At 42.3% G+C, this 10,690-nt stretch overlaps 1 protein-coding gene across 1 annotated transcript; it reads left to right on the top strand.

Annotated features, from left to right (window-relative positions):
• The first annotated feature begins 3,893 nt into the window (after nucleotides 1-3,893).
• chst2b (carbohydrate (N-acetylglucosamine-6-O) sulfotransferase 2b) lies at nucleotides 3,894-7,206 on the top strand. The gene has a single exon (XM_060920737.1). The coding sequence runs from the start codon at nucleotides 4,431-4,433 to the stop codon at nucleotides 5,823-5,825; it is 1,395 nt and encodes a 464-aa protein (XP_060776720.1). The 5' UTR covers nucleotides 3,894-4,430; the 3' UTR covers nucleotides 5,826-7,206.
• Nucleotides 7,207-10,690: the final 3,484 nt, after the last annotated feature.

The following is a 10,690-nucleotide window of genomic DNA, read 5'->3' as shown; positions in this document are numbered from 1 at the left end:
CGGCCCAGTAGAACAGGATAAGTGGCTAGAGATAATGAGATATAAATAATTTTTATATAAATGTACTTAACAGGTTAAAAAAGTGTTTGACAGTGAAAATAAAATATTTCTAAAAGCTATAAATGATTATAAATTATTTTAGGAAAGCACGGCTCGAAATTCGCGGTGGTCCGGTCGCCCGAGGCGACTTAATTTGTCATTTGGCAGGTAATTCCTATCACTAGCCAGCCCAGCTGGCCAATTGAAAATAAAAATATATATGAAGCGAAGATTCAGACACACCATCAAGTAAAGCCGCCACGTATGCCAGGTCTGTGTTAATTGATGTGTTTATCGGCAGGACGGAAAATACTGAAGAATTCTGAATCATATCATGTACGAGTCAGGCTGTCGTTTTTTTCACTACTGCGCATTGTTGTTTACATCTACATCTGCCAAAGCTACGTTGCGATGTGGAATTTTCTGAACGGTGTACAGAAACCGCCAGAGACGGGGACAAAGCGACCTCGGTCTGAAGAGGAGAAAAAGGCCGCCGATAAAGCGTACGAGAAGGAGAAACGACAAAGGACTTATAAGCAAACGTGGGAGCAGGGTAGGCCTTGGCTGCGATACGATTTTTATGGAATAATTAATTTTTTTCAAGTTGATTCCTAGTCAATATGAAGCTCCTAATGCTTTCTCTCATGGTTAAATACAGAAAGCATCTCATCTCATTATCTCTAGGTGCTTTATCCTGTTCTACAGGGTTGCAGGCAAGCTGGAGCCCATCCCAGTTGACTATGGGCGAAAAGTAGGGTACACCCTGGACAAGTCGCCAGGTCATCACAGGACCGACACATAGACACAGACAACCATTCGCACCTACGGTCAATTTAGAGTCACCAGTTAACCTAACCTGCATGTCTTTGGACTGTGGGGGAAATGGAGCACCTGGAGGAAACCCACGCGGACAACATGCAAATTCCGCACAGAAAGGCCCTCGCCAACCACGGGGCTCGAACCCGGACGTTGTTGCTGTGAGGCGACAGTGCTAACCACTACACCACCGTGCTGCCCAAATGAAAACATTGAATATAAATAATCAAATGTATCTAATATTTGTGATAATAAATATAAGAATAAATATCTCATCTCATTATCTGTAGCCGCTTTATCCTGTTCTACAGGGTCGCAGGCAAGCTGGAGCCTATTCCAGCTGACTACGGGCGAAAGGCGGGGTACACCCTGGACAAGTCGCCAGGTCATCACAGGGCTGACACATAGACACAGACAACCATTCACACTCACGGTCAATTTAGAGTCACCAGTTAACCTAACCTGCATGTCTTTGGACTGTGGGGGAAACCGGAGCACCTGGAGGAAACCCACGCAGACACGGGGAGAACATGCAAACTCCGCACAGAAAGGCCCTCGCCGGCCACGGGGCTCGAACCCGGACCTTCTTGCTGCGAGGCGACAGCGCTAACCACTACACCACCATGCCGCCCAAGAATAAATATGTCAAATATAAGATTATCAAACATATAGACATTAAAGACATCTCACAGTAGCTTGAAGTAGCCTCGTTCTGGAAAAAGAAAAAAAAAAGCTTAAAATTAGCAAAATTATCTCCCAAGACTCCAAGACTATTTCAAGCTTGCACTTAGTAAAAGTGTCAATGAATAGGCTGATTTATCTCATTTTTGGTTTTTTGCAATTGTTGTATAATATAGTGTCTTGCGAAAGTATTCATCCCCCTTGGTGTTTGTCCTGTTTTGTCAAGTTCGAGTTCAAAGTGTTTATTGTCATATGCACAGTAAGGACAATGAAATTTTTAGTTTGCTGTCCACCATGAATGCCAATTACAAATAAATAAATAGGTCGAAGAAATAATACAAAACTTTTTTATCTAGAGGTTCACATACTTTTGCCACTCATGAAAGTAAGTATATTTGTTTTCAATACTCATACACCAAGTTGCCAAGTTTTCCAATATATTATTATTTGTTGATATTATATTATGGTGCTCTGTGTCATGGGCGTAGCGGACGCGGGGTATGCGGGGGGCATGTCCCCCGCACTTCCCGTATTTGTGCCCTCTGTCCCCCGCACTTTTTACAGCCATTACAATCATTCAATTCATTTTTAACATGTGGAAATGCATTTTTCCGAGCCGCCTCTAAACGCATCATGAGCAGGCAGAGCTAAGGCGGCAAACAAACCCCGCTGTGGTGTGTGATCAGAGACACTTTAGAAAATATTGTATGAGTCTCTTTGGTGTGATTCAGATCTGGGCAGCGCTTCTGTATGTTCAGCAAACCAGCCAAGAGCCTAAAGACTTTAGACAGTTTTTTTCCAAACAAACTGTGTAAGTTGAGTAATGCTGTTGAATGTAGATAATGTTTAGCTAAAAGATGACAAATAGATGTCAATTTAGTTAGTTAAGCTAGCTAGCTAACTTTGAGGCGGTAGTAACTAGTTACGTTTACTCCGTTACATTTACTTGAGTAACTTTTTGGATAAATTGTACTCTTAAGAGTTGTTTTGTTGCAAAATACGTTTTACTTTTACTTGAGTAATATTATTCTAAAGTAACAATACTCTTACTTGAGTAACGTTACTATTTTGGCTACTCTAAGATTACTCACTTCTGGGTAGAAAATAAGAATATAAATGTATTTGTGTTCCTTTGACTGTTATTTTTGTAAAGATTTAATTTATTCTTGTGGTAGTTAAAGTTTAAAGTACATGAATTTGCTGATTATTATTACTGTATTCCTAATTCTATTTCAAAATGTTGCTTTCCACATATTTTTTAATCTTTATTGCCACAATAGAAAGAGCAGGGTGAGAGAGGAGACAGTGGACCAGAGGCCAACAGGGATGATTATGCAGGGTCACAGGTGAGAAGAGAATAAAAAAGGTGAGAGCTGTGTCACTATTACTATTATTAATTCTATTTATAAATTTTACTTTATAGATTTATAGATTTTGACTTTAGATTTTGATAGTATATCATTTTAAAGAACTAAAGTCGGTTCCCTGGTGCTGTGCTGTTTGTGGTTATGTGGTTCTTTAGCTGCTAAGGAGAGGTGCAATTGAATGCGAGAGGATGATAAATCACTCAATAGACCTCTGAATACGGCGGCACGGTGGTGTAGTGGTTAGCGCTGTCGCCTCACAGCAAGAAGGTCCTGGGTTCGAGCCCCGTGGCCGGCGAGGGCCTTTCTGTGTGGAGTTTGCATGTTCTCCCTGTGTCCGCGTGGGTTTCCTCCGGGTGCTCCGGTTTCCCCCACAGTCCAAAGACATGCAGGTTAGGTTAACTGGTGACTCTAAATTGAGCGTAGGTGTGAATGTGAGTGTGAATGGTTGTCTGTGTCTATGTGTCAGCCCTGTGATGACCTGGCGACTTGTCCAGGGTGTACCCCGCCTTTCACCCGTAGCCAGCTGGGATAGGCTCCAGCTTGCCTGCGACCCTGTAGAACAGGATAAAGCGGCTAGAGATAATGAGATGAGATGAGTTTTCCAGTAATAACTTAATATTTAACATATCACTCAATTTTAATCACAAAAAGATAAAATCGCAACAATTTCTCGCAACTTTTTTTTGGTAAACCCCCGCAACATCAGACATTTTAGCCCGCAACAATCACAAAAAAGGTCTGCGGAATCCTGGGGGGGCTGATTGACTAAAAAATGCTCTGATTTCTAGGCCTGGGATAGTAATAACCAATAATAATAATAATAATAATAATAATAATAATGAAAAGTATAGATTGATTGACATCCCGACCGACCAATAGCGTTCTAAGAGGCAAAACGAACGGGCCAATAGGATACGAGGTGGGCGGGGCCTGTGTGCGGCTCTCGGGCTGAATCAGTTCGGCTCGACAGTTTAAAAACACAAGAGCAGCTCGGTGAGGAGGACAGCAGGCTGCGGCTCGCAAATCAGCGCCTGTCGGCTGAGAAGAAGGAGGAAATGCGGCTGGATGTTTTCTCCGTGCCATGCCAGAGCTAAAGGAAGCCTGAGGATGGAGCACAGCGCCGTTATTTCCTCTCTATTGTCCGGGTCTTGCCCTTTGTTCTAGCCGCGGGCTGTTATTCCGCGTTATAACCGAGGTCTCGACCGGAAACGCGCACACGAGCTGAGACAGCATGCGTGGGTTCTTTCCCCTCATCTCACACAGCGCCAAGATGGAAGATTCTCTCCGTTTCTTCTCTAGTGGATGATGGAGAGGCTGATTGCGCACTGCAGTGCAGGAGACAGCACTACAGGGTCCATGTGCATGGGTTATGGATGGCCAGTGTGGTCATGATCATAAGGCTTGCATGACTGCTACTACCTAAATCTTCTTTACATCACATCACGTTCTTCTTCTTCTTCGTCCTCATCTTCACCATCATCATCGCTGACTTGAAGTGGACAGAGTGGTCCCGTCCAATCGCTACAGATGAGAGGCAAACAGTATCAGCAGATCAAACCTGCAGGACCTCGAGACACCGACTCCGAGTATGGAAGGAAACTCAGAACATACCAGAACCCTGTGAAAATAATCGACCAGCCCGGCATCGTCATGAAGGTGCTGCGGAGGAAGCGGATTATTTTATTCGTGGCCTATTTCCTCCTGCTGGTTCTGACCATGCTGAACCTGGCCAACTATAGATGGAGCAAAGAGCCGCAGCAATGCAGCCACCAGATGAGGAGCACTACGTACCAGGGGCGCTCGGACATCCGCTTCCTTTACAGACCCGCTTTGGTGAAGAAAAGACAGCTTGTTTACGTCTTGACCACGTGGCGCTCGGGGTCCAGCTTTTTCGGCGAGTTGTTCAATCAGAACCCTGACGTCTTCTTCCTGTATGAGCCCATGTGGCACATCTGGCAGAAGTTGTACCCAGGTGATGCGGTGTCTCTGCAGGGCGCAGCGAGGGACATGCTGAGCTCGCTGTATCGTTGTGATCTCTCCGTGTTCCAGCTGTACAACAGCCCCGGGGGCAAAAACATTACCTCGCTTGGCTTGTTTGGTGCCACGCTGAACAAAGTGATCTGCTCATACCCGTTGTGTTCGGCTTACAGGAAGGACATGGTGGGCATGGTGGACGACAAGGTGTGTAAGAAATGTCCGCCACAGGGCCTCCGTCTATTGGAGGACGAGTGTCTGAAATACAACACTATTGTTATTAAAGGGGTGCGTATTCTGGATGTCAACGTCCTGGCTCCTCTGATGGAAGACCCTTCGCTGGAGCTAAAGGTCATCCACTTGGTGAGGGACCCCAGAGCTGTGGCCAACTCCAGAATCAAATCCAGGCATGGATTGATCCGAGAGAACCTGCAGGTGGTCAGGAGCCGGGATCCCAAACTCCGCCGGCTACCGCTTGCAGACGCAGCTCACAAAACAAACAAAAAGGATGGAGCTGACTACCACTCGATCGGGGCCATGGAGGTGATATGTGATAGGACCCACAGGACCTTGAGGACGGCGCTGAATCCTCCCAGCTGGCTGAAAGGAAAGTACCTGGCTGTGCGCTACGAGGACCTGGTGGAAAATCCGGTCAAGGTCCTGCGTCAAGTTTACCGCTTCGTTAACCTCAGCACCAATCATGACGTGGAGTCTTTTGCCCTGAACATGACTAACGGAACAAACTCGTCCTCCAAGCCGTTCATTGTGTCATCCAGGAACGCCACGCTGGCGGCGAGCGCTTGGAGGACTCTCCTGAGCATTCAGCAGATCAAACAAGTGGAGGATTACTGCCACCAGTCCATGGCCGTGCTGGGCTACGAACGTGTACGAACAGCCACGGAGGCGAAAGACTTGAGCAAATCCTTACTGACTGCATCCAAACTGTGATGCTAACCTGTTACCAAAGACCTCCAAAATGAAAACAGTGCTCATTTGAATGATTTTTCTGTTGTAGCTCGGTAACTGTGGAGCTTTATTTTGTTTCATTGAGGGATTTGACATGCCTCATAGGAATGTACCGTATTATTATTATTATTATTATTATTATTATTATTATTTTCTCTAAATGATTCTTTAGTTGTGGAAATTTAAAGCTGCCATGGCTTTTTGAAGTGGATTGATTATATACCGTATGTGTATGACAAACTGCACCATGCCCTGAATATGACATGACACGAGCCTTGATGTTATGTGAATCACATGTCTTGCGTCGACAATGCTTTAGGGTTGTTTTTTTTTTTAGAATGTTTTTGAGACTCATCAGTTTAATTCGAGTTCGTTTGCTCACTGAAGAAAAACTCAACCATGGAAACATGAAAAGCAGACCAGTCTAGTCAAAGCTCTCATTCTTAAAGCAGGTGATGTTGTTTCGTTAGTGCAAGATGCTCTCGGAGACAATCATTAAAGCGCTCTGTCATTTTTTTTTTCTTCATAATGCTGTTTCTGCATGTTCGTTTCCAGACCTGGGAGTTCCATTTTCTTGCCTATTCCAAACTTCCTGTTGTCTTCTACTGCTTTATTAGTGCTTCATGGAAGTCTTTCCATGTTCACGACTAGAACAACAAACCTTATAACTCACTTTTGCCATTGATTGATTGTAGGTTTTCATTAGTCAGTATTTCCAATAGCCTAAACCGTGAGTTTTAGAGTAGATATTAACTAACAGATTGACAAACTCGATTCTCTTTCCCACTATCTGTTCTTAATTTTCTCTCTCTCGCTTCCTCTCTCATACAGTAATAGGACTGTAACTGATTTCTTCAGAGATCATATCATATGATTCTACTATAAGTAGCGGTTTGGCCTTGAACACAGCCCCTTTCTTTCTTTTTGTTCTTTAGTTTAACAGTTTTGTGGAACATGTGAAGAATGTGACTGTGTGTGTTTGTGTGCGCGCGCGCGTGCGTCTTCTGAGATATCAGAAATAAATAGCCAGGCTTGTTTTAGAGCACTAAAGAATGTGTCGTATGCATGGCCTTCTCCGAAACAACAAGCTTATTTATGCTCAGTGTATAGACAGTATCGGCAAAACAGTCTTGTGAGCCTGGAGATCTCTTGGCCTTTGTGCTTGTGAAAGGTTCTGCTTTCAGAAAAACAAAGACGTACTTAAAATACATACAGTCATGGCCTGAACATAAATTCCTACACTTTTGTGCATTTTTTTTTTTTTTTTTTGTGTGTGTGTGAGTGAGAGAGAGAAAAATTGTGGTTTATCAAGTAGACAATGATCTACAACCAAGCAGAATTAAATCATGAAGAGAGACGAGAACTCTGGAGTATGTGTCACCAGTATTTGTAAAATTCATTTACAAGGAGTTTGAATGGGGGGGGGGTAATAGGAGAACTAGATAGAGTGTGACTCAATTCACGGTAATTTGCGCTAGCTGTTACAAACCATTCCGTCTGGTCACCGTACCTGTCAGGGATTGATGGAGACGAATGTATGTGCAGAAGATATTTATTAAGAAAAGTGCAGTCGGTCCAAATCGGCAGGTATAAATCAGAAACGATAAACAAGCAGTAGGTCGGGCGAGGCACAAACAGAATATCGGAGGCGGAATCAAAGGACAAGGAAGTAGGAATTCAGAAACCAGGAAATCAAAATGATGCACAGCTCGGTAGTGTGTCTAAACAACTCAATACTTCGCAACCTGAGTTAGTCTTTGGTGTCCTTATATATGCGCAATTAATTGATTGCACCTTAATCAAGTGCTGATGTGAGTCATTAGTGGCGTGCAAACATGAATCAGTTCAGTGTGCGCCATCCAGAGCCAGCCAACATGCACAGGTGAGACAGTACACTATAGATCCTAAAAGGTAAGACATACTCAACTCAACTTTATTTATATAGCGCTTTAAAACAACCGTAGTTGAAAACAAGGTGCTGTACATAAAGACATAAACAATTAAAAGCAATGAAATAAATACAACAGACAGTAGAACAGTTGTTTCATTGTTTTTAAAAGCAATTAGAAACAATAAAACAATAAATAAATAAAAGCAAACCATAAAACACTAAAACGAGCAGAGTCTCATTCGGAGTTAAAGGCCAAGGAGTAAAAATGGGTTTTAAGACTGGTTTTAAGTTTGAAGACATAGAGATTGATGCTTAGTGAGGAAAAGTTGCACCCTGCTGCCCTGAACAAAATTAAAAAAAAAAGATTGAAAAAAAAATCATGAAAATTGACAGAGTTATAAGTGATTGAAAAAAATCCTGTTTTTCATGGATCATTCCGATTCGGTGATCCAGATCAGCACCAAAAGTCAAAGCAATGTAATTCAGCCCAGAGGTATTCTTCATGTGAAATTTAGTGATGATTGGTTGAAAACTGAGGGAGAAATAGCCTCCTAAAAATGTAATACTACTACTACTACTACTACTACTGCTGCTAATAATAATAATAATAACAACAACAACAACAACAACATAGAGACTGTGACTAAAGTCACAGTGATTTGCACTAGCTGTTACAAACCGGGACGTCTGGTCGCTGTACCCTATAGAGCCGGAACGGTAAGGGAGAGAGAGAATGATGCTTAGTGAGTAAAAGTTTCGCCCTGCCGCCCTGAACAAAATAAAAATAAATAAATAAATAAATAAATAAATAAACTGATTGGAAAGCTCATGACAATTGACAGAGTTAGAAGTGATTGAACGTAAAATTGCGTTTTTCATGGATCATTACAGTTCAGTGATCCAGATCAGCACCAAAAGTCAAAGCAATGTAATTCAGCCCAGAGGTATTCTTCATGTGCAATTTGGTGATGATTGGTTGAAAACTGAGGGAGAAATAGTGTCCTAAAAATGTATTATTATTATTAACAACTAGATAGAGACTGTGACTAAAGTCACAGTGATTTGCGCTAGCTCTTACAAACTGGGGCATCTGGTCACCGTACCCTATAGATCTGGAATGGTGAGAGAGAGAATAATGCTTAGTGAGGGAAAAAATCCTGTTTTTCCTGGATCATTTCGGTTCAGTGATCCAGATCAGCACTAAAAGTCATAGCAACGTAATTCAGCCCAGAGGTATTCTTCTTCATGTGAAATTTGATGATGATTGGTTGAAAACTGAAGGAGAAATAGCGTCCTAAAAAATGTCCGGATGATGATGATGATGATGATGATAAAGTCGCGACACGGTGGTGTAGTGGTTAGCGCTGTCGCCTCACAGCAAGAAGGTCCTGGGTTTGAGCCCCGGGGCTGGCGAGGGCCTTTCTGTGCGGAGTTTGCATGTTGTCCGCGTGGGTTTCCTCCGGGTGCTCCGGTTTCCCCCACAGTCCAAAGACATGCAGGCTAGGTTAACTGGTGACTCTAAATTGACCGTAGGTGTGAATGGTTGTCTGTGTCTATGTGTCAGCCCTGTGATGACCTGGCGACTTGTCCAGGGTGTACCCCGCCTTTCGCCCGTAGTCAGCTGGGATAGGCTCCAGCTTGCCTGCGACCCTGTAGAAGGATAAAGCGGCTAGAGATAATGAGATGAGCATGTCATGAAGAAGTATTTTGTTCTTTTTTTTTATTACAGCAATTTGCCAAACAATTACAACACTTTTTTTTATCCGTTTATAGTTACATTCGCTCTTGTGGAACGTCTCTAAAACGAGTTAGCCATTGTTACCAGTTATCAATAATGTTATTGCAGTTGTAACCAGTCGTTCCTTCACTAGCTTGTCTTTTACGGACAAACCATGAAGCGTAAACTCCGCTCCTCCATCCTGAAGAGTTTCCTTCCCATTTGTGAAAGCGCTGGCACTGGAGACTCCTTCCACAGAAAGCTTCGTCATGCCAGTGATTCTAGGTTTTAACATCTCTTTCAAAGTCTTAGATGATGTGAAGCATCGTTTTTACGAGTCCCAGTTTGAATGAGCTGTTACTATAGAAACCATAACCTATTAGAACGAGTGCAACCTGTGATTTGTCAGTTTTACAGTCGTAGGAAATAAATCGAGACGGTCTGACCAATCAGAATCGAGAATACAACAGAGCTGTGGGACACGAAGTCAAACACAGAAGCAGAAACAGTGGTGAAAAGCTTCTCGGAGTATAAAACATTATTTGAATGTTATTTCCAGACTGTGGATTCAGTCATACTGATGAAAAAATGATTTTTACTCCATTTTCAAAAATGCAGGAATGCAGGCTGATAATCGAAGTACGGAGACACGAACTTACATGACCTCGGAATGGTGGTTTGTGTGGAAAATACCGTATTGCTAAAATAAAAAAAACATTATGCACATCACAAACAAGAGGATGATTCAGCACATGAGGAAGTTTCTTTCACGTTTATTTCCTCCTGTCTGTCACACTGTCCTGCCAGGAACTAGATCGTGGCGTCCGATAAAAAATGGGGGGGCGTGTGAGGTAAGAGGCGTCCCTGATTTGCATACAAGTAAATAATAAAACAAGCTGAATTTTTGAAGGGTTTATTATTTTTGTTTGTGTGTATGAAAGCACCATATTAAGCAACATATATATATATATATATATATATATATATATATATATATATATATATATATATATATATACACACACACACATATATATATATATTACACAGTACCAGTCAAAACTTGGTACACTCCTACTGTACTCATTCAGAGGTGTTTCTTTTGTATATTTTGACTAGTTTCTAAATTGTAGAACAATACTGAAGACGTCAAAACTACGAAATAACATCTGGAACATAAATTAAATTATGTGGTAAACAAAAAATCTTTAAAAAAATGTTTGACATTTTAGATTCTTC

The sequence above is a fragment of the Neoarius graeffei genome, chromosome 5, assembly GCF_027579695.1.
Source record: "Neoarius graeffei isolate fNeoGra1 chromosome 5, fNeoGra1.pri, whole genome shotgun sequence".
Lineage (NCBI taxonomy): Eukaryota > Metazoa > Chordata > Actinopteri > Siluriformes > Ariidae > Neoarius > Neoarius graeffei.
This window is presented reverse-complemented; position numbering and strand designations above follow the sequence as displayed.